Raw genomic sequence first — 25,271 nt, 5'->3', positions numbered from 1 at the left:
CCTCAAAGAATTCTAGTAGATTGGTGAGGCAAGATTTCCCTTTACAATAACCATGTAGACTCTTCCCCAACAAATTATGTTAATCTATGTGTCTAACAATTTTGTTTTTCACTATAGTTTCAACCAGTTTCCCTGGTACTGAAGTCAGGCTTACCGGCCTGAAATTGCCGGGATCACCTCTGGAACCCTTTTTAAAAATTGGCGTGACATTAGCTATGCTCCAGTCATTTGGTACAGAAGCTGATTTAAATGATAGGTTACAAACTAGTTAGTAGTTCTGCAATTTCACATTTGAGTTCCTTCAGAACTCTTGGGTGAATATCATCTAGTCCTGGTGACTTATTACTATTTAGTTTATCAATTTGTTCCAAAAACTCCTCTAATGACATCTCCATCTGGGACAGTTCCTCAGATTTGTCACTTAAAAAGAATGGCTCAGGTTTGGGAATCTCCCTCACATTCTCAGCTGTGAAGACTGATGCAAAGAATTCATTTAGTATCTCCGCAATGGCCTTATCGTCCTTGAGTGTTCCTTTAGCATCTCGATCGTTCAGTGGCCCCTCTGGTTGTTTAGCAGGCTTCCTGCTTCTGATGTACTTTAAAAAAAAAAATTGCTATTACTTTTTGAGTCTTTGGCTAGCTGTTCTTCAAATTCTTTTTTTGGCCTTCCTAATTATATTTTTACACTTAATTCGCCAGGGTTTATGCTCCTTTCTATTTTCCTCACTAGGATATAACTTCCACTTTTTAAAGGATGCCTTTTTGTCTCTCACTGCTTCTTTTACTTTGCTGTTTAGCCACGATGGCACTTCTTTGGTTCTCTTACCATGTTTTTTAATTTGGGGTATACATTTAAGTTGAGCCTCTATTATGGTGCCTTTAAAAAGTTTTCATGTAGCTTGCAGGAATTTTACTTTTGGCACTGTACCTTTTAATTTCTGTTCAACTAACTTCCTCATTTTTGTGTAGTTCCCCTTTCTGAAATTAAATGCTACCATGTTGGGCTGCTGTGGCGTTTTCCCCGCCACAGGAATGTTAAAATTAATTATATTATGGTCACTATTACCAAGCGGTCCAGCTATATTCACTTCTTGAACAAGATTCTGTGCTCCACTTAGGACTAAATCAAGAATTTCCTCTCCTCTTGTGGGTTCCAGGACTAGCTGCTCCAAGAAGCAGTTATTTAAGGTGTCAAGAAACTTTATCTCTGAATCCCATCCTAAGGTCGCATGTACACAGTCAATATGGGGATAGTTGAAATGCCCCCTTATTATTGAGTTTTTTATTTTTATAGCCTCTCTAATCTCCCTGAGCATTTCACAGTCACTATCACCATCCTGGTCAGGTGGGCGGTATTCTAGCCCTACTGCTATATTCTTATTATTAAGTACATTCCATTGAACAAGCCAAAATCTCGAAGCATTTAAAAGTTACTTTTTTGAAAATTTTCTCTAGATTTTAACATTTTTTCTACTTTAGAATTGTTCAAACTTAAACCACTCAACTATCCATACCTATACATCTTAATGCAGGGGTAGGCAACCTGCGGCATGTGTGCCAAAGGCGGCATGCGAGCTAATTTTCAGTGGCACTCACATTGTCCGGGTTCTGGGCACTGGTTTGGGGGGCTCTGCGTTTTAATTTAATTTTAAATGAAGCTTCTTAAACATTTTAAAAACCTTATTTACTTTACATACAACAATAGTTTAGTTATATATTAAAGACTTATAGAAAGAGACCTTCTAAAAATGTTAAAATGTATTACTGGCACGCAAAACCTTAAATTAGAGTGAATAAATGAAGACATGGCACACCACTTCTGAAAGGTTGCTGACCCCTGTCTTAATGTCTACAATATCAAGTAGGATGAACTGAAAGAGACTTCATACATAATAAAGGAATTATTTAAATGCAGGTTTTATATCAGCTATCCTATATTGCCACAGTGCCCAGTGCACATATATAAAATATATACACATGTGCACCTGGTTTCAGGTCAACTTTCCCCTTACTGTAATATCTACTCTACACATGTGCAGCAGGTTTCAGGTTCACTCTCCTTTTACCGTAACATCTGGGCTATGTCCACAGAACTGGTTTTACATCAACTCTCTCTATCATAATGCCAAGACTATACAATTGTAGCTGGCTGCACATCAGCATTCTCCGGAATGCATGGACTATACATACACACAACTCTCCCATTACTGATCTACACACAGCTGGTTTCAGATCTCGTCTCTTTTACCAGTATAGCAGCACCATACACATACTGACAATTTTACATCAGCCACTCACACTAAAACACCTCACAATAAAGTGTTAAAACTTTTAAAAAATATTATGCACATTTCAAGCAAAATTAACAAAATCATTTCCCCCCCTCCCCAAAAACAGAGGGAAAGCCAAACAAACAACAGCACTAACACATTAAGGTTCCTGGACTCCATTCATAAAAACACAATAATTAAAAATAAGGAACTCCTGAGTTTAGGTTCTCTTTCAAAATTTAAGAGAAACTTCCATAAATACTCAACATTTCAAAAACAAAGCATAGCAACTTTTAACTCTGACCATGTTCACAAAAATTTTGTATGTTGCACTTATTATCAAAACAGATTCATATGGGCAAGTTATTGTATAGCACACATATGCCTTTAGGGTAGAAAATGAGTTTTAAAATGTAACTTTTATAACAATGCAAGACAGAAATTATTACATTAGTAAATTGTTTATGAGTAAGATAATCTATTGTTTGGCAGACATGCGGTTACGTGTTAAAACATCAACATTAGAATATGTTTCCAGCTACAGATTTCAGACATCTAGTCACTGTGACATTTTAAAAGAACTAAAGAATGATTTATGAAAACCTCAACTACAAACTTAAGCACAAAAACCCCCAACCCAACATGAATGGATATGCTGCATTATATGTTCTCTATGAAAATTTGTGAATGATACAGTGTTTCTTGAATTACATAGCATCAGGGTGTTTAAATATTGAAATGCATCAGCTATTAATATCTTGTCCTATCTCCAATTACTACAGTAATCCAATCAACATTCTCTCTCAAAGCCATTTGATAACACTTTTTAAGAGCAAAAATGTGTACATATATAAATTGACAGTGTATTCAGGGTCTTGTGGTACACAATCTGTTCTACATAATTCTTGTTAGAATCATAGAATCAGCGGGTTAGAAGGGACCCCAAAGGTCATCTAGTCTAACCCCCTGCCAAGATGCAGGATTTGTTGTGTCTAAACCATCCAAGACAGGTGGCTATATTATTTTTTAAAAACTCAAATAAAAGCACCTGTGAAGTATAGATAGAGAAGAGATTACATTGCTATCTTGTATAAATTGTGGAGAATTAATTGTGTAGATGTGTGCTATGAAATATTTTGTATAGAATATTTAGTGAACTGTAATCTGTGATTTAATATTTTATTAAATAATGCGTGTGTATGGCAATATGAGATTGCCAGAGTTGAAGATGCTTTTTAGTTTTTATTTTTACCTACATGTAGTGCAATACATGAAAGATAAAGTGATTTTTAAATATTGAGAAGATATATACATATGCATACACGCACATAACTATTAGCTTTATAGAAAAACACACTTTGATGAACCTGTGCAAAAAAATAAAATGGTAAGTGTGGTTTTAAACAAGAGATTACAGGGATAATGACACCACCTTTGTAAAGTGTTTTGAGATCTACTGATGAAAACCCCTATATAGGAGATAGATATTTATTATTATTATTATTATTAACCAGCAAGGATGGCAAAGTACATATGCTAAGGTCCCAATCCTGCAAAATTTATGCACATGCTTAACTTTAAGCTTCAACTGGACTATTTACATGTATAAAGTTAAGCACATGTATATGTGTTTGCAGCACCAGGGCTAAAGAGTATAAGTTACCATCACTGTTCTGAACTACTCCAATATGACCTAAATTGTGAGTATCTTAGGGATGGGGAATCATAAGAAATGGGAAATAAAAAAAAAGAAATGTTTTAAAGAACCTGGTACTGTTCCTACTATTGTGTAAAATAACCAGAGTTACACTCTAAATTTCAAGTTAACTAATATGAAGTCCTGGTATTTTGTTTCATGGCCATCACTTTTTCTGCTACTATTCCACTAGGATGCAGTTATATGGATGGAGTGCACTCTCTTTTACAGCACCATTAGAGAACAAAATTCCATACAATCAGTTGCTTCTGCCAACTAACTTGGCAGAAACCTGCTTTCACAAATACATCTGATGGCAAGGACTGCTTCATACTACTGAAGTGAGCTAAGATTAAGAACTTTTCTCCTGTTCTCAGATTCACAATGCTATATAATCAGCTATTACGCTTACACATACATACACCATAATGAATTTTAAAAAGAAATATATATGAACACCAACTGTTTATAACCAAGGGCAAGCTGAGCCAGAGAAGTGCAACTCCAACAGAGTTTTCTCAATGAAAGATCAACAACTACTGTTTTAGACTTCAATCTTCCCTTTTCAAGTACATCCTCTCTAGCTAACTCCTTCACGTTACATGACGTCCAAACAAGTATCCAACAATAACAAGACTGCACAACTGATTTAGACTTCCCTGGCTATACATGACGACTGAAAATCCCTCCTTCCGTCAAATTATCCAACAACAAGAATTTTCATTAATCATTCTCCTCCCCACCCAGGGATAAAAAACACTCTCCCTTATGATGGAATGCATAAACGTATTGTGGGTGTCTTCCATCACTATTACAAAAAACAGTAGTTTTACTTTTCTTGGCCAAAGTCTTATCTTTTCTGGTTTCCTTGGTATTTTCATTAATTGACTCATATCAAGTGTCTAATTAAAAGCAAGAGTTTTATCTGAGGGTTTTAAAATTCTTAACTGAGGGATACCAGGAGAAGGCTAACAGACACTTCTCCTTCTGAAGAACACCACTGGAATGGAAATCATTCCAAATAATTCATAACTATAGTAAAACAATAATACTTTCTTAAGTAGGCACATAGTATGTTTAACGAACACATTTGTTTTCTGAGCCACCATATATGATTAACATTAGACTAGTTACAATGGATGGTCTTGAAATTTTCAGCTAATGCCAATCACCATCTTATTTCAGGATTTAGAGTTAGTCAAGCAGGCCTTATGATTTATAAGACCTGCTCCTCCAGCTGTTTGAAGTTAGGTGGGGCAAATTGGACCACAAGTTAACTCCATCCCTTGTCCTGTTAAGAGAAAGAGAGAGAGAAAAGGTATGCTGGCAGTATATTGGTTTCTCTCTGGGCCAGCTTCTGAAGGAGATAGAACTAGGCCATGAGTTACACAACATGTATGGGATGCAGGACCCTGAGAAGCAATGGTTGCTTGCTTTGCTTATGCTTAAGGTTAGCCCTGTTAAATGAATGTACCGCATTTTCAGCACTCCTAATACTCTGCTGTCTAGAATCCTAAGAATTTAAATTTACAACAACAAAAGCAGGAAAGAGGAATCGTCAGGTATTTCATGGCATAAAAAATTTGATCAAAGTCTTGTTCGATATGCACTCAGTTTTCGTCTTCATGTTCAGATGCTATTGAAACAGTAGACTTAAAAGAAATAATGTCAATGAATCCTCCCAAGCACTATACATGACCTCTGGGGTAATTAGCAATCATTCAAAAGCAACAAGACTAAAATGTTCTATTCTTTATTACTGTCAGCTCTTATCTTGATCAGCATTTTAATAAAGATGGTTCGTTTCTAAGACAGTTTCATGAATCAGTCATAATTACATTCTGACATGCAGTGAATAGTAAAGCAAAACTAAATATCACTTCATCAACCTTTCTAACCTTTATGCAAGTATTAACTGTAAATAATTTTTACACAATCCTACAACAGAAAATCTGCATATTTCTTAGCTTTGTACATATTCTACCCTAAGTGAATTTCCTGTGACCTATACCTGAAAAACACAATCAGCCATAATTATTTAGTCTTGTGAGATATTCAGGTGTTGCCTTTCACAGCTCAAATCAACTTCAAGTACAAAAGACTACTTGTAATGCATAATGGCACAATGCTTCAAAAGGGTTAAATGAAATGCTACTTTCTTCACAGGTTTTTTCCTATTATTTTTCAATAACTGTGGAATGATACAACATTGCAGGTTACTACAGTGGTGCTAGAAGCATCATTCCTAATACAACTTTAAAAACACTAGAAAAAATAAACTTTGTCGACAATTTTCAAAATGTTATCTTGGTCAGATTTTGCATTTTAAATAATACAAAAACAATTGGACTGAGTTGTTGTAGTTAAGACTGATCATGTATGACAAATGCAATTCTTATTTATGATATTTTAAAATTGTTATTTTAAACAGACAACAAAAATCTAGGCAGTTACGTGTTGACAAACAGAATTTGTAATATGGGTCTTCTTACACTTGTGATAGAAACATTTTCTCTTTAATCTGAGTGGTTTAACAGGAAAATCATTGAGATTAAATCTATGGAATTACACAGATTTACATCAGTTTAGCGTGTGGCCCTATAATTTTAGTGATTAAAAATAAACACTTCTAGCTACTGCAGGAGAACACACAATTCATTTTAGAATCTTGCTACAAATTATTTTAAACCCTGTCTATAAATGTCTATAAATACAGTATCCAGTAAATAACTACATTTCAAACAATGGGCAATGGGTGTAACATAAACGATTCTGAAGTCACTATGATGTATAATATTTCAGATCCTGAAACTAAACAAAATGTTTTTTATATGGGGGGCGGGGGGGGAAATGGGGCATGTGGCTGGGCACAAAATGTCTTACTTTTTCCAGCCTTTTGAAAGAGGGAGAAGAAGGATAAAGAATAAGCTGTGTGCAACAGAAACAACACTAAATTAAACAGCTCTATTTCACCTCACTCTTTTGAAGGTCACCTTGTCTCCGAGTATACATCATAAATCTTACATGTTGCTTTAAACCTACATATATTTTGTGTATGTGCATACATATACCACCCCAACTATTGTTATTACTAATGGTTCTTAACAGTCTTTAAATAATAAGCAGTGGTTTGCTGAAAGACAGAACCCTAGCAATATCTCATACTGGATTAGAAGTGTAATAATTTACAAATTAATCCCTGGTATAATTCTGTATACTTTAATGGAGTTGCACCAAAGATAAAGTTGGCTCACCATGTTATGATTTTTTTTCTTTTTTAAATTCTCATTTTATTTCTTTCCCTAGTATTAGCCTTTGCTCTTGCAAGAGCTGCTGGCACGGAGGGGGGAAAAGGAGTGTTGATTTAAGAAACTAGATTTCCCAGAATTAAAAAAAATGCGATTAAGATCTAAACAAAGGCTAAAGATGGCTTACGCTTAGCTCTGATGAGGTCCACTACCTCATTACCCACAGCTGAAAACTTCTGATGCATTTTGTTTCAAGAGAATCCAAAAGTCCTTGCTGTAAAGCAGACTGGGGGGTGCAGAGTCCATTCACTCTTTCTGTATCACAACCATTATGTAAGAAGTATAAAACACTGCCTTTATGCTGCCAAACCACAATGACTCTTCTCACATCAAAGCATTTTCACCAGTAGGGTTTTTTCTTCTAAATTTATTCAAGCCAAGGGCAGGGAGACAACAATTCATACACACTAATTACACCTAATTATCTATTCCTTTTTTCCCCCACCAACTTCGGCCAGTGTTATTTGCTATCTGGGTTTCTCACAACCTCCCCTTGCCCTGTCCATCCAGCTCAACAGTGAAGTCTTTGAAGAAAACAGTTGTGGCTTTTTACAATTTTCACAATATAAGGTTCAACTCAAATTAAATTATTCTATTATTAGTTTTGACACGTTTATGTGTTAAATATGAAGGTCTCTTGGTTAATTTGGCAAATTCCTCACATCTCTTCATGGTTAGAATCACTGGTAACACCCTCTCTTGTAGGAGCTTCTCCTCAAGCTTTCTTTTCATGATCTAAATGAAATGTTTATTGGATTAAAGTTCTTCTCTGCAGACCTCCACGGTGGCCTATGACAAAGAGCTTAAAAGCTTTATTAATTGGCTCGGGCTTTTTTGGGGAGAGGGAGGACCTTATTTCACATTACATCACAAGCAAAGAAAACTGCCACGTGTAATTAAACTAATTTATCCTGTTACATCAAGAACTAACGATAACATATCTGTAATATACTTTGATTTGCCCATTTTAATCAAAGAATTCATTCGCTGAAACAGAACTGAGGAAAACCATTATGATTTAAGGGGAAAAAAGAAAAAGAACACAAGACTCAGCTACAGTAGCAATTATATTTACCCTTGGGTGATAAAACCTAGGAGTCTGTATTTGAACAAACTGCCGGGGGAGGGGTGGAATGTCAGATATGACTTGAAAAAAGGCTTGTAATATTATATAGTTCATAGTATCTACAATGGAATGAATAGATCACAAGAATATTATAATCCCTAAAAAGTCTTTGAAGTACACAAATACAATTAAACAATCCTTGCCTGTAAATATTTTATATATTACATTCTCTCACATGCACACATACACTTATTGAAAGTATTTAGAACAAAACTGTAAACCTCTAATCAGGCACACAGTAATCTGGATGCAATGTGTTTTACTTGTTAAAATGTTCTTTGAAAACTAATCTGTGTCAAACAAAAACTGTCCTCAAACAATTCTGATATTAAGCACAGTAATTCATGACTACATTGTAGATGAAGAAGTTATTTTTATCCATTTGATTACTAGATATACTTCACAAAAATAAAATAAGCACCTCCACCAAAGCTCGCAAAAAAAGTGCCTTCTACTTAAGAGCTTGCTTGGTTACATAATAAGAAGGGAAACAAAAGGCCTAACATCTTCAGTAATGAAGAAGTCAATTGATAAGCAAAGCCATCACAATATCAAAGAATTAATCCCCCCAGTTCTGACTCAGGTGACAGTTCAGCAGAGGTCAGAGTGGCTGACACTGACCTCAAAAGCAGGTTTTAACTATTCAATGTACTGAAAGCTCCTGAGCTATCACAGCATTAGAATGGAACAAGCTGACAAATCAATTTAATCAGCAAAATGACTTTTTTTAAAAACAAATTGGCAGATCAGCCAATCAACAAATGTGTGTGTTCCTATCACAGATGGATGGACAAAGCACAGCACACAATTACAAAAAAAAAGTTATATCTACCAATTCCTTTATATGAAATTTAAAACCTACAGATCTCTCTAAGAGTTCTAAATTGGTTAAGTTTTAAACACCTTCATTTCTCTGAACCAAAACCAAAAAAATACAGTCAGCTGATAAATATTTTTAAATTGCTCTGAAGATGGTTTTGTAAGAACAGATGTACATTTTAATATGAAAACCCTATAGAATAACTGAAGCAACCTAAGTATCACTATATCACCACTAACCAATGCTGCAAAAAGTGATATTGAACAGTACCACTCCTGTCATTGTGAAAGCAGGTTATTGTGGTTAGCATCGAATTATTTAAACAAAAATAATTTTTAAAAAAATGAAATATTGATTTATTTTGACCCTGAACAAGGAAATAAAAAAATGATTCAACTGAAAGAAATCTTATAGTGGTTTAATCTCTTATAAATACCACCAATTATGGATATCTGGTTTATATTTTGTTTTATTTCAGTTTAAAAGATATGCTCAGTCAAAGTTCAAGATATTACTTTAAAACTGTACCTGTCAATGATATACCAATGCTTCAGACTTGCTTATTTTTAGTATTAATAGTAGCTTTATTGTATGTAATAATAAACTTGACAGAGAAAATATTTTAGCTATATGATGAAATTGCACTGTGTGATTGTAATTTACATAGCATTTTACAAGAAATCTTTGGATGTTTGAGAATCACTATTTATTGATAGTATTTTTGCACATCAAAGTACGGTTCGTAGAACACCAATGGTCCGAGGAGCCCCTCCTGCTGGTCCAAAGAATTCAATGTTGAACCAAACAGAGGGGGATTAGGTTGTTGGAAAGGGCAATAGTCCATGAGAGGATCTCTCTTTTACTAAGTGGCCTGCAGAATGAAAAAAATTGGTGAACTACTGCCAAACCATGTATTAAAGAATCCCTTCACCTCTCCTGCTAATAAAACAAGAACTCACTTTAGATCTTATGTCATCAAGTTTTTAAAGTATTGGTTACAACTCTACATGTAATTATCTCTGTAAAAATGTCTGGAAATTTTTCAGACTAAATCACTGGGTACTTAGGCTCCTTAACAATTTGTGGAGTACTTGCATTCTCAAAGCATTTGGAAACTGAAGCTGAGCACTTGTTTGTGAGAATCAAGTAAGCCGTGCCTGTTAAGAAATTTTTGTGAATGTGAAGAAACTTTGTCCCATACCTGCCTACTTTAGAAGGCCCCAAAACTAACAGCACCTTAGAAAAGTATGTATGCAACTATGGAATTAAGGGATTTTCACCAAAATATTTCATATCTGTGGTATATTATATTTAAAAAATGGTATGGACTGAAGAAGCAATCTGATTGGTGGAAGATTACAAATCTATATGAATATTTAGCAACAATTTTTTTCTCTGCAATCCATACGCCTACAAGAGGGGCAGGATCATGGAGGAGGTAACACTGAACAAAAATGTCCCCTCCCCCACCTTATATTTGTTTCATTTTAGGACTGTGTAAAATCAGCCAATAGATTTTTGAAAATAGATACTTAAATTTAAGCAACGCTGACTTCTATTTCTAATGCTTTTATTTCTAACCACCACAGGCCAGACACATAATTCAGACAAGGAATTCTGCCCCAACAGATGATACTCCCCACTCCTTCCTTGTTTACATCACATTTTAAAGTAAGACTGTCGTTTCTTGTTGTTGAGCTTTTCTGAAGCCACCTTTCGGTTTGCTCAGAGAATCTGGTTTTACATTAAACTCTAAAAGCATCAGGTTCAAACCAAATCTTGATCTCCAGTGGTAGAAAACCAAGCCCTTTTATAATGAATACTCTACCTTGCAGAGTTTCAGCCATGGCATCCTTGTACAACGCAGCTACAGCTGAGAGTTGCCATTCACTCTGTATTCTCTGAAATAGCTAAGTCTTAACCTACTGACAGCTTTAGAAAATTGAACCTGGATTTCAGAATAGATCCAGAATTGGACAGGGAGCCAAGTGCACTCCATGAAGAACTGCCACAGTGTGATCTCATTGGTCAATCCCACTTGGGAAGCAGGCTCCCGTAAATTGAACTAACTGGAGCTTGTATATGGTCTTTGTAATCAAGCCCAGATATTATTTATTATTTTTATTGCAGTAGCTCCCAAAGACCCAAATCAGGATTAGGGCCCTATTGTGCTAGGTGCTGTACGAACACAATGGAAAATACAAGCACTGATGAATTTACAATATAAAAAGGCAAGATAGACAAGCATATAAATAAAATACCAAAGGTATAAATCTTGTGAATTACTTAAAAAAAAAAAAATCTTTCCCCGACCCACCTCTGCCTCCCTTGTTCCCTGAGCTTGGGGCCCAGCCAATCTGCATCACTAGTGTTGAATTGATATGCCTTCTTGCTCACCCCACAAAAACTGATTCAGGAATGAAAAAACATAGGCATTGCAATTATACAACTTGGAGACAATGAAAGAAAGGATGAATGTGGGTTAAGTCTGTATCTGAAAATAAAGGGTAATTTGCTGATGAGCCAAAGATGGGAAAAGATATTTCTGGCCACTACTACTATCAGTGTGTCTAGGAGCAGCAGTGTCTAATGCATTGCAACTCCTAAATTGTACACCACATTGACAACTCGGAGGCAGATACTCTCAAAGGGTGAGAAGCTAGTTTCTTCCAATTAGTCAAAGTGGTTTCTCCGTCCCACCAATCTCAGGTCCATCTTGAGCATATTGAGGTTTAAAGCAGGCAGTTTGACATTGACACTGTTTCGAGAGAAGCAGCTCTTTTTAGAAATATACCATTTTCCTCCCACTAAAGAGCACTCCCTAAAACCTGGTATAGGAAATTAAAGCCTCTTCTGCTGAGTCATTCTGGATTCAGGTGCTAAAACCTACATTATGATTCAGGCTAATTACTACTGAGTTATGGTGGCAGGTGAGTCCAATTAGCTCCAAGCAGGATATGTGAGACTGGGAGACGCTCTGTGTGTGTAAAGGGAATTGAGAACAGAAGAGACTTCAGAGAGAACTCCTAGATGCAGTTAGGACTGATAATTTATGTTTTATTATTTTTTAATTATCCATAAAGCCAAACCCTAGGGAGGGGCTGAGGATGAACTAACTCATGGTCTGTGGACTCTGTTGAGGATAGGGTCAGGATGAAGACCATTCATAAGCAACCAATTTAATATTTTCCTCCTGAAGTTAGATTGTCATGGAAAATTTCAAGGAACACCTTCAGTTTAATTTGTGTGTGTGTTTTTTAAAAGCTTAAATAGCATAATTGTGAACATGAACAGGAAATGGTGGTTATAATGAGACAATGTAGATGAATACAATGATATAGTTCACATACAAGCATCAAGCTTTTGGGAGGAATAAATTGTCATGGTAAAAGCCTATGGCAGACAAAAAATTAGTTTATGTCCACACCTTCTGAACTGCATTCCACCACTTAAGACAATTTTTATGTCTTATTTTTAAATTTATTCAATTTTAAAAAATGACTGTCCTGCTCCCACAAGTGCCGTATTAAAAATATGAGTTTTGAAGGTCGTTCTTTACTTTATATACATTGCCACCGTTGTTCAGTGTTTGTTATTGAGGACAGAATCCCGTTGCCTGATAAGCCTCCTATGATTTGCTTTTAAAATTTTAAGGGGGATCCAAATTATTTACAAGTACTGTAACATATACTAAACTAATATTAAAGATGGATTTAATTACAGAAGTATTTAAAAACAAAGTAACATGAAACATACAAAGAACACAGAATAGCGAAACTACAAAGATTACCCTATTAACTAATCTCAGGAGCGAGAAGGTATCTCTTAATATTCCATATGTAAGATCCTGCCTAAAATCTTGAGATAACTTTAACAGTCAGGATAGTGATCTGGTTTAAAGGCATGTAGTCATTCATTTTTTTGATAGCAAAAAAAATGAGGATAAACGACAAAGGGTTTGGCAAGATAAAGATTCCATAAACCCAGCAATTACAGCAATATATGTGCGTGTGTGTGTGTACACACACACACACACTCACACACACTCTCCCAGTAAGGAATGAAGGCGGCCAAGGAGAAAAGACTGATTAATGGCAAGATGAAGGAAAGGTTCCAGTGATGCAGGCTGAACACAGTGTTGCCGCTCAGGAAATTAATATAGTTACAATTACTCCTAAGAATTAGGGCCCTGCATGTTCTAGGAGCACAGAATTTGCTGCAGAATATACCTCTGGCTGCAGAATTGTGTTGGAGAATCTCAGGCCTGGTCCACACATAAAAATTAGATTGACCTAGATATATCGCTCAGGGCTGTAAAAAATTTCACACTCTGAGCACTGTAGTTAGGTCAACCTAACCCCCAGTGTAGGTGTGGCTAGGTCGACAGAAGAAGAATTCTTCCATCGACCTAGCTACCGCCTCTCAGAGAGGTGGATTACCTACACTGATGGAAAAACCCCTTCTGTAGATGTAGGAAGCCTCTACACTATGGTGCTATAGCGGCATAAGTTGCAGTGCTGTAGCTATGCTGCTGCAGCAGCTGTAGTGTAGACGTGGCCCAGGCTTTAATTTTTAATTGAGTTTATAACTTTTATGGTTATGAAGAAAACCTTTCAACATTGCCTTCTTGACAGCATGAAACAGTAATTCTGAGACATGTGAACTGCCACATTCATCTCAATGAGATGTTAATTTTGAAGCCTGATAAGTTTAAATGTCAACACTGAATGGGATTTTCAAAGGGGCCTAACACAATTATGGGTCCTATTACCATTAAGCTTTAACGGGAATTGAGTGTCTAACTCCCTTAAGCCTCATTGAAAAATCCTAGCCACTATTAACTATTTCACTGCTGATTACTTTAGCAGAAATATTCAATTAATATATTTATCCCACAATCCCAAACTGCTTCCCACTGATCCGTAGATATCAAAACCTCCAGCTTCCCTTCCCTCAATTTCTACAATACAGTTACCTTTTGTGAATTAAAAAAATCTGTGCCATACCAAAACCTGAAAGTGTCGATACTGCATACATTCATTTTATTTATTATCAAAACAAACCAACCCCAGTGGTTACTCAACTGACTGCATTATTCATATTTAACTCAATGAAAACCTCCATTTTGAATTTAAATGAAGCTGTTGCAGAATTTCCAGTTTGTCACACCAGAGTATGCAGATGTCAAGGAGCTTCCTACAGAATTTAAGTTCCCCTTGCCATGTAGTACTGGAGTCTTGACCATCCCCACTTAGAAAGCCACTTACATAGGAGAAAATGTATTTAAACGTAAGATGGACTTGAATGTTGAAAAAGTGAGGGACAGTCGAATTCCAGAGAAACTCCAGAGAAACAATTCTTTTTCTGAGTGAGAAACAATGAGACCCAGCAATTAAAGTGGTGGTGTAGCAGAATGGTTCCCAAACTGTGCTCCACGGCACATTTGCTGGTGGCCAGAGAGCTGGATGATCACATGGTGCTAATTCTTATATTGCTTGTATAGGTGTCCATGGACATCACAGTAAAGGAAAGCTTGGAAATAAGGGGTTGAATCCAGCCACATGCTAGCCACAAGCAGAATAAAAATGTCCACGAGCAGGGAGGAGAGAATGAAGCAGATTGGTAGTAGGTTCCTCTTCTCCCCTCATCAGCTGGATTAAGTCACAAGGAAAGCATATTGGGGGGTGGGAGGGAAGGAAGGGGACAAGGCAAGAAAGAAGCATGTGCATGGGAGCAGAAATGAGAGATGAAATGAAAAGCAAAAGTAGACAATGTGATAACTTGAAAAAATTACGTATTATATAACTGAAAATATAGGAGTACCAGTAACTATTCCTTTACTTAGTGTAGTTTTTCAGTTGCAAAGCCTACACTGATGGAGTGCTTACATTTTAAGATAACATCTTTATAGAAAATGCCATTGGCTTGGGAAAAGTATGCTAGCATGATAAATCTAAAACGTCAAAAAATATTGCAGCAACATTTGTTATAACAATTACAGAAATATTACAATCTCAACTTGCACATACACAGCTGTAATAAAATTCTGTCCAAACAAATATTTTCTACTATGTTACTTATAGAAGCTAACATTTTGCCCTGTTACATGTTCAGCTTTTCCATTAAATACAGATATTAATGTTACAGATGAAAAGTTGTTCCCCCCCATTACAATTTGCTTCAACGCCATAATAAATAAAGCATTTTTTCCTGGAAGTAAGATTGAAGTAATCCTGTACAAAACTTAATTATCAATATGACAGGCAAAGAAAGAAAGCATTCAACAAGTGACTTTCCTTACCTTCAGCACAGCGATGAATGGTACAAAGTTAGCTCTCTGAAGCCCATTTTTATAGAGGTCTGAAAGAGAAAACTGGTACTAGTTTTGCTACTTAGCCTTGCCCCTTAATAATAATGCCAGCTTGTCTTTTAATCTGGCAAATAAAGCTCTGTGCTGTTAGAGGGATAAAGGAATGAAAGGGAATTGAAATTGATTTCTATTCTTTTGCTGCATGAAATTCATTACATTCTTAATAAGGGGGGAAAAAAAAAACAAAACAGAACAGCCCAAGAAAATCTCAAAAGGGATTCAGTGAAATTAGATTTAAATCTCTACTGAGAACTAAGTGATTTTAGCAGAAGAGATACAAAACCTTTGTATTAAAATAAGCTCATAAAAGAATTCGAAACGTTATGTATCAATCAGTGCAACTATAAGGCCAAAATATACAAAAGGCTTAATCTTAATGATTTTTTTTTGTAAAAAGATTTAAACTACGAAGAAATAATGTCAATTGCCAGAGTTGGTAATGTCTTTATTCTGTTGATTAAGGTTACTCCCTTCATCTTCTAGTAATTCTCATCACATATACCATTTTTTTCAAGGCAAGAAAATACAATTTGCTTTGTAGGCAAACAATAAAAATATTACAAATAAATACATTACCTTTGAAAAAAGGTTTAATTTATTAAAATATTTTATCATTAAATGCATATTTGACATTTATGAAATAAAATGTAGATTAATAAATATAACTGGTAAAACAGAATTTTATATCTATAATAAAAAGTTCTCTTTTCTGGAAACTATGTAACTGTAGGGACAGGATGAATAGTTCCATTACAGCTTTATCATCATACAATAGTTATGACGTGCTACTTCACTTTATTAATACAAGTCTCCATCTGACTGCAAGGTCATAACACTTGATAACTGGGCAGGTCAACAGAAGAATGTAGACACTGTTACAACTGCTCACCTAAATTCCCCTGCCTCTGACACAGACCACGTCAGATGATTATTATATAAGGATTAGATTTTTATCGCTAAATGTTGGTACATGTTGATTTCCCTATACACACAGGCAAACCAACAAAAAAATAAACCTATAAACATTTAAATTTATATTTCGGCAAAGTAAGAAAAATGCTGTTTGAGAACGTATTAGAGTTTCATTTAAGAATATTTACTTTGTCTATTTTACATGCTGCTTCAATGCACCCCCAGCAGCAGGGGACATTGAAACTGCAGCAGCATCCAATGTGCCTCTCAAGGAGAAGGTGATTTGGGAATCTCATATTCCCCCCTCCAACAAAAAGTGATTGTTAAGTCTCCAACTTCTTGTTAATTGAGTCGATCCAGCCCCAAGCACCATCCCACCCTGGCGCCACCCATCCTGATGGTGCATGGGGGACTGCGCATCCCAACTGTGTTGCCACTTTTGTTGGTCTTGTTTTGAACACTTGCTAAATTGATTGAGGATAACTCAGGCAGGGAGGGATGCCTGCAAGCTCTGCAAGGGGCTGGGCAGGACAGAGAGCAGGAGGGCAGCTACCAGTGCTACCGTGGCTTCCTTATTTATACATGTGCTAGCACAATGAAAACTAGTGTGAGTATGTTTTCAAAAACAGGGGAAATCACACCCCTCTAGACATAGGACTTGTCTATACCACTGATTAAGTCAATATAACTTACGTCACTTACTCAGGGGTGTGGAAAAGTCACCTCTGTGAGCAACGTAAGTTACACTGACTTAAAGCGGTGTCTACACCACGCAATGTCAGCGGGAGATGCTCTCCCAGCGACGTAGCTGCAGCGGCACCGAGGTAGCACGGTAGTGTAGACAAGCCCACAGCCTAAAAATGGGGAGGGAAGAAACAGTTACTCATTCCCTCTCCCTTCTGCTGGCCAGGCTCTGCCTGTGTCCTTGAGCCCACCCAATCCTGAGGCAGTTTCTCAGCTTTTCTCCCCACTGTAGAGATAGGAAGGGTTACAAACATCACTTAAAGAAGCTGTGGAAGCAGAGAAAAAAAATATTTGGGGGGGGGGGAGAGAAAGGAGGGGGGTAGGACCCAGGATGAACCCTTTCTTCCATATATGAGAGAAAACTAAGAGGGGTCTGCATGGCATGGACAGAATACCCCAGATTTTTAAAACTAGAGATTTTATCACCATTAAATTTGAATACATGTAAAGTGGCTTTTATAAGAAATGTGTTAGTTTCACTGTACTTTTATCATACTGGTAGCATGTTTGTTTTTTACCTTCAGGTGGCCTATTGGATGTTGCCACAACGACAACCCCATTTTGGAACAGATTTTCAAAAAGCTGTTTCAGAATCATGGCATCAGCAATGTCAGTGACCTGTGGAAGACAACACAGTTGTTTTTCTTGCTTTCAACTTCTGCCATAATAGATCTGCAAATGGTTTCATAGTCAGAAAAAAAAATGGCTTGTTAGTAAAATCCTGGAGAAGGATTCTAATTATTGCTTGGGGAGGGGAAGGGGGAAATAAAGGAGATAATTAATAAGCAGGGAACGCATGGCAATCTTTTAAAACTTGCCTGCTCTTTATTACAGAACCCCATCATTTCTTTACCAATTGCTAAATGAGTCCATGTTAACTTCTATTATAAAACTACAGGTGGGAGACACAGAAAACAGACCTACACATTTCAAAGAGGCCTAATTAATTAGAACCAACATGAAAAACAGAAGATAAAGAAAGAAAATACACACCAGCTGTTTTACATTTCTATTACCTTTCTAGTAAAGGTTGGTAGAGGTGACTTTAAATGGTCATGGGACTTCAGAAATAAGGACAAGTAGCCAACTATACATAATCAGCTGCTGTAGAAAATAGAATGATATGACATAGATACTATTGTGTGATTGTTGCACAAAACAATTCAACAGATGGCCCATCACAAAAATAAGCAATTTCATTGTTCTTTTTAAGTGCCTTCTATTACTGTCCATGAATAATCAAAAGGCACTGCAGTCACTTCCAGCATAGTCAGCCTCTTCTAACCTTCAGACAAAACATTCACTTAAAAAACATGAAAAAAATTGGGCGCTACAATTAATAGTGAAAAAAATTAACAAGCAGGAAAGTGAAAATTCTTAGGAAAACTATTTACTAAGGCTAATTTTAACTAACCTTAGGGTATCTAGAAACTGATACTATAAACTTGCAGCATACATAATGTTATGCGTCAGAATGGAGAAAAATGTAATAAACTTTTCTGAACAGAAGAAAAATTAGATATGACAGTATAATATATGGGTTACAGAATCTCACAGGCTAATAAAAAAAAATCAATGTACCCAATAACGAAACCATCTTAACTACTGTTATCTATTTCAGAGTGGTACCCATGTTAGTTTGTAACAGCAAAAACAACAAGGAGTCCTGTGGCACCTTAGGGACTAACAAATTTATTTGGGCATATGCTTTCATGGGCTAGAACCCACTTCATCAGATGCATGGAGTGGAAAATACAGTAGCAGGTATAAATACACAGCACATGAAAGGATGGGAGTTGCCTTACCAAGTGGCAGGTCAGTCTAACGAGACAATTCGATTAATGTTTTCCTCATACTTTCCCTCCTATTGTTCATTACATCAACTTGTTACACTTTGTCTTAATTTAGGCCCTGATCCCACAAGGGGGGTCTCTGCACATCTGGATTGTAGGTCTGGAGCTGCGGGCTCCAATCCTGCAATAGATAACACATGGGTAGACTGCTATACCCACATAAAGGCATGCTTTTCACAGGCCAAACAGTCCATCTATGTGTTATCAGTTAAAGGATTGGAGCCTTAGGCCTAGGGTATGTCTACACTTAAAATGCTCCTGTTGGCACAGGTAATCTACCTCCCTGAGAGGCAGTAGCTAGGGACATGTCTTCACGTAAAATGCACAGCTGTACCGCTGGTGTAGCGCTTCAGTGAAGGCACTACCTACATTGACGGGAGGGCTTCTCCTGCTGGTGTAAGTATTCCACCTCCCTGAGAAGCGATAGCTAGGTCGACAGGAGAATTCTCCCATTGACCTAGTGCTGTCTATATCAGAGCTTAGGTCAGGGTAGCTACATCTCTCAGAGGTGTTGATTTTTAAATTCCCCGTGCAGACCAGGCCTTAGTCTACATTAGAAAATGTTTGCCAGTATAGCTATACTGGCAAACCCTCCTAGTGTAGATGCACGTTATACCAGCAAGAGTACTTTTGCTGATATAGCTCGTGCCGTTCCCCAAATAAAAGCACTTCTTTGCCAATATAACTGTGCCTACAATAGGGGTTTTGCTGGTATAAAACATCATACAAAAAAAAAAAATCACACCCCTAACCAACTTTACTATACTGGCAAAAGTTGTGTGTGTATATCTGGCCTTAAACTTTTGGGGGTTTGAGGGTTAAGTAGTTGAAGTCACTGCAGCCTCCACTTAATCCACCAATTTGTGGGGAACCAAGACAAAAAGGGGGAAAGGAGGAAAGAGTCAGGCTTTGTCTACACTAGCACTTTTGTTGGCAAAACTTTTGTTGGTCAGGGGTGTGAAAAAAACCACACTCTGACTGACATCAGTTTCACTTACAAAAATGCCGGTATGGACCGCGCTGTGTCGGTGGGAGATGCTTTCACGCCGACGTAGCTACCGCCACTCGTTGGGGGTGGTTAAACTATACTGGCAGGAGAGCGCTCTCCCGCCGGCATAGAACAGCTACACAGGAGACCTTTCAGCAGCGCAGCTGCAGCGGTACAGCTGTGCCACCGTAAGGTCCATAGTGTAGGCATAGCCTTAGACTCTGCTCCTGACAGCTAGTTTGGAGACAATGTGGGAAAGCTTTATTAACAGAAGCAGTTTTCTCCTTCCCTGTGATCCATCCTTCGGCAACCATTCACTTAATTCTTGTGGGAGGACTAATATTTAGGTGTATTGTTTTTACATTTTCTTTTCTTCCTCAACAATAAGTTCAGTAACACACTCCATGGAGTGCATGCATCATCCAGCAACCCTCTGGTGTGTTCAGGACAGTTATTATACTTCTATCAAGGTATGCATGTATTGGCTGAGGAACACACAACCTGTTGAGTGTAGCTGCTTACAGGTCAGCGACGTATGTTTTCCTGAAGGCTCTTCTGAATTATTAAAACTTCAGAAACTTCCAAAGCTGTCTTCAAAACTCAAGACATGTAAAGGAAAGTGGGGCTGACATTATTTAATTTGAAAGTTAAGATCCCTGTTATTTTTAGTTTCTACACACTCAAACAGAAGCTTCTTTTCAACTACTTGAATGCCACTGTTATTTCTGATAAGAAATCAGAACATAATTTGAAATTTTAAAAGAATTTGGACTTTTTCATTGTATCAGAAAAAAATCTCAGGCATTGGATTTTTTAAAATTATGATACATATTATTTTACTACAAACTTGGTATTTTTTTTAATTACACACTTATGTGGCAGAATATACTTTCTCAGGAGCAGAGTCCATAATGGAGGATTGAAGAGAATTATAACATTTATGTACACTCCAGTGCAAATGTTTACAATGAAGTAAAAGAAAGCAATGAATAAAGGCCTGTTACTGAGTTATTATTTGATGTTACAGAATTTTAGTGTTTTTGCCTTACCAGAATAAATTAACTTTTGAAAGCTATATAATTAATAAAGCAAGAGTCATTTTGTGTACTGGGGTGCCAATTTATTTTCTTTTGATCTTGTACAGCTTTGGAAGGGAAAGATAATTTTACAGTGTAAGCAAGCAGAAGACAATAACTGAAGCGTTCTCATAGCTCAAGTTTTTTCTGTATCCAGCATTCATTACAACCAGGAACAAAAGAGAAGGCTACAAATTACCAATAAGGGGAGTCTGCTAATGGAGAGAATGGAGAAATTTCATTAGCATTTAAGAGAAAAGATTTTTATGACCTAGTGCTGCTTTCCATTATGACTCACTTAAGTAAAAAAGAAAAAAAAATCCAATAGTTAATTTACATGTGTAAGTGCTTGAGACTCAGTCATCCACTGATTGGTACTGCTCCATATAATGAATGACAAACATAAGCATGTATTATCAGTAATTAGTATTAGCACAAAAATAAGAGCCTAGTTTTTTATTAGAGGCTTTTAATAGCTTTGCTGGCTTGTAAAAACTGTCTAAACTGTAGTTCTTTTTTAAACCCAAGTGATACTGAATAGTATTTAAATACTATCTCTGCGCGATCATTCTGCTTACCAAAAAGTAGGGATTCTATTTTCATTACCATTGCTATCTACCACAGGTAATACAAAATTAGAAGCCTAATTACTTTTGTATAGAGTTATTTCAGCACTCGACAAAATAAAATAAAACCCAGATTTTATAACCACCCGTTAGGATACTGAAAAGCACCAATTATAATTACAAATGGCATGCATCTCAGGATTTTACATTTAGGGCCATCTATTAAAGGAGTATATTATTTATGTGGATGCAAAAAAGATGGGTTGTTTTATTTATCATAAGCACTAATGACAAAAGATTGGGAAGAATACTATTTATTAATCTGTGCACAAGCAGCTCATATTAAGACTGATCAAGCTTTCAGAAACATCTAGTTCATAAGGCATGCTCAGAGGCTTAACTTAGGCATTCGTATAATGGCACCCATACAGTACTTGCAACATGATACCTATTACATCTCCACTTTAAGATACCTGAATTCTTTCAGTAAGAACTTTAAGAAATAATAAGTAGAATAAGTCAATAGATCCTGAACTAGTTTTCTAAGTCACTTAGTCAATACATTATTTTAATTCTGTATTTGTCTGGCTGTTTCTCACCCCCACTCCTACAGGCTCTAATATGATTTACTCCAGGGTCACTATGATGTGGCTTCAGCCAGGTGTTAAATGGAACTCAGCAACTTCAGCAATGCTGTTGTCTTTAACAATGCTGCATGTGGTAGTCTCTGAAAAGTGGGCATCTTCATTGCTTTCTGCTGTCAATGTCACAGAATCTCATCTCCTCTATACCACAAAGAACCACATCTTTACTTTTTCTCCTATATGCAAAAGGTATCGAAAGGAAACCTTCAATATTTCAAGTAAATCTCGACAACTACTTCTGTCCATTTCCACAATGCATGATCCTGGTTCTGCTGTAGGAATAATGACTTGCTTCCACTGTCATTGTCTGTTCTAAAGTAAAAGGATTTTTCAGCTGTCATTGTGGACAGCAATTTTTTCTGTATGTCACAGTTAATATTTGTTCTGCCTCTTTTGTTTTTCTTCCAGTTGTATTTGTAAATCTAGTATTTGCTTAAATTTGAGTAAATCAAGTCTTGTGTGAAGACTGCCAATTAGCATCTCTGCTGGGGAAACCAACTAGGGAAATGAAGGATAACATGTGTCTTTCTTTAAGAGTTTGTTCCCCCCATCTGAACACTCTTCCAGTCATCACATCACTTTGTGACTATTTCGGCAGGAAGAGGACATATTCAGAAAGAGAGGCCTTAGCAAATTTCTGAAAATTGGGACTCACTGTCAGTAATTCAAACCTATACAGTAGCACATGGCTTACATATTCTATGATTTGCTACAAATGATCAGCAATCTACTGTCTGTTTGATCGTTTTGAAATCTCTGAATTCAGAGTAGTACCAAATTAATAAATATATTTCTAAAATTGGCATAAGTATTCAATGTCCCGGGAATACTAAATTTGTTGTTTCCCTCCCAGCCACACCTTGGAGATAGAAAAAGGAAAGCGTTATTTTATTCAGTAAAATGATGGTAGTACTTCTACCTTGACAAAAGGGTGATGAGGCAATCAACTTGAAAAAAGAATTCCAGAAGGATCCAAGCCTACCTTTGAAATGTGGAACGAAAACAGAAAACTCCTCAGTACTGGAGTAACCAAGCAGTGGGTACCCATATGGGAAAAGAGTTATTTATACCAGTATATCCAATACTGGAATTAGCAAAGAGGTTCCTTTACCAAGTGTTTAAAATGTACATCTCTGGCATATCATGTTTACTCAAAAACTTCTCATTGCTTAGTAGTATAAATACAACATGGCATGTAGTTTCATAGATTCATAGATATTTAGGTCAGAAGGGACCATTATGATCATCTAGTCTGACCTCCTGCACAACGCAGGCCACAGAATTTCACCCACCACTCCCACAAAAAAACCTCACACCTATATCTGTGCTATTGAAGTCCTCAAATTGTAGTTTAAAAACCTCAAGGAGCAGAGAATCCTCCAGCAAGTGATCCGTGCCCCATGCTACAGAGGAAGGCGAAAAACCTCCAGGGCCTTCCAATCTGCCCTGGAGGAAAATTCCTTCCCAACCCCAAATATGGCGATCAGCTAAACCCTGAGCATATGGGCAAAGTTGGATTATGTATCAGTTTCTCCAGAGCTCTGTTTTGTGATACTATTCATACTCACTGGATGAAGTAAATATAAAATTACCAGCAAACAACTAGGTTAAGAATCAGAAACAGTACTTCATTCAAAGCCAAGAGTTAAAACACATGGAAGAGGAAAACATGAGTAAGCCTGGTACAAGTGGTTTCTTTTACCAAAGGAACACAGGGAAAAGCAAGCAAGCATGCAGTACAAAAACTAAAGCAAACTCTGAGGAAGCGTAATGTGGTGGTGAAATCCTTGTGCCTGACAAGGAGTGTAGAAATGCACTGGCAGTGTTTTCTAGATGGAAGGAGGAAATTGGGAATAACATCTAATGAATAAGACAAATGAACTCTTCTCCCATCTGGCAACATGATTTTTAGCTTCTCTTCTGCCTGTGAAATAACTTTAAAACATAACCAGTCTTTTGCAAGAGAGGAAAAATGGCACATTTTCACTAAACTAAAATTTTACTTATCTATTACAAAGTGTACTTGTATTTGCACAAGCCAACTAATCAGCCATCATGTATTTTTTGACACTTTTGCATCAATGGTGGCATACACACACACACACCTCCGCCTCCCCACAAGTCTTTGTATTTACAATACCTACACACATAAAAAAATTTTGACATGAGGTATCTTCCTCAAAACTTTACAAAAGCCAGGCGATTCATAGCTAAAGTTGAAACTTTTTCTTGATTTCACCTTGCTGTCCTTAAGTATTGCCTGCGTTGCCACCTCCACTCATAAATGAGCAACCAAAGTTAGAAGCAAAACAAAATCCCAAACCAAAGGCTGAATATCTCAGGCTTGCAGAAGCTGAAGGATTTTATACTACTGTACGGGCAACAAAGCCATTATTTGAGAGTCTTCTGAGAAAGTTTGATCAGATTAGGGAAACAGTATTCTACCCAAGTTGCCTTATTATTATACTTGAGGATTTTTTAAAAAACACCATCACAACAAACACACGAAGGCCTGCCACCTGGTCAGTTCATAAATTTGCAGAATTGACCACACCACACCTTTGAGAGAGAGAGAGAGAGAGTGTGTGTGTGTGTTGGGGGGGTATTGTCCAACTTGCCGGGGAAGAGGGAATAGCTCTTTATGGCCAAGAGTGGGAGCAAGGATCAGAAGCTGCTGCAAAAGGGGGAGTGGGTCAGCGTGGCGACACTGACTCATCCCCAGGGACCAGAAGGGCTGGGAAGTTCAAAAGGGGCAAGTCTGGCAGGAGAAGCCCCTTTTCCCCGGACCAGGTGGAGCAGCACCCACCCTGCCTCTCCTTGAGGGGGCAAAATAACAGGTTTGCTCAGGACCTGCTGTGGGCTTTGTGCTAGCTGCTCCTTTCTAAGGGGGCTGGGAAG

At 37.0% G+C, this 25,271-nt stretch overlaps 1 protein-coding gene across 2 annotated transcripts in view; it reads right to left on the bottom strand.

Moving 5' to 3' along the window:
- AFG1L (AFG1 like ATPase) overlaps positions 1-25,271 on the bottom strand; it is a 142,028-nt gene that overhangs the window by 57,076 nt on the left and 59,681 nt on the right. For both annotated transcript variants that reach the window (XR_005224661.2, XM_037894589.2), the window contains exons 6-7: positions 17,765-17,864; positions 15,522-15,580 (exon numbers count right to left, since the gene is read on the bottom strand). Coding sequence is in view for 1 of the 2 variants with exons in the window: in XM_037894589.2 (XP_037750517.1) it covers positions 15,522-15,580; positions 17,765-17,864 (159 nt within the window). In the remaining variant the exon portion in view is untranslated. The remainder of the gene's footprint in view (positions 1-15,521; positions 15,581-17,764; positions 17,865-25,271) is intronic.

The sequence above is a fragment of the Chelonia mydas genome, chromosome 3 (genome assembly GCF_015237465.2).
Source record: "Chelonia mydas isolate rCheMyd1 chromosome 3, rCheMyd1.pri.v2, whole genome shotgun sequence".
Lineage (NCBI taxonomy): Eukaryota > Metazoa > Chordata > Testudines > Cheloniidae > Chelonia > Chelonia mydas.
Note: the sequence above shows the minus strand (reverse complement) of the source record. Positions and strands in the feature narration are given on the sequence as shown.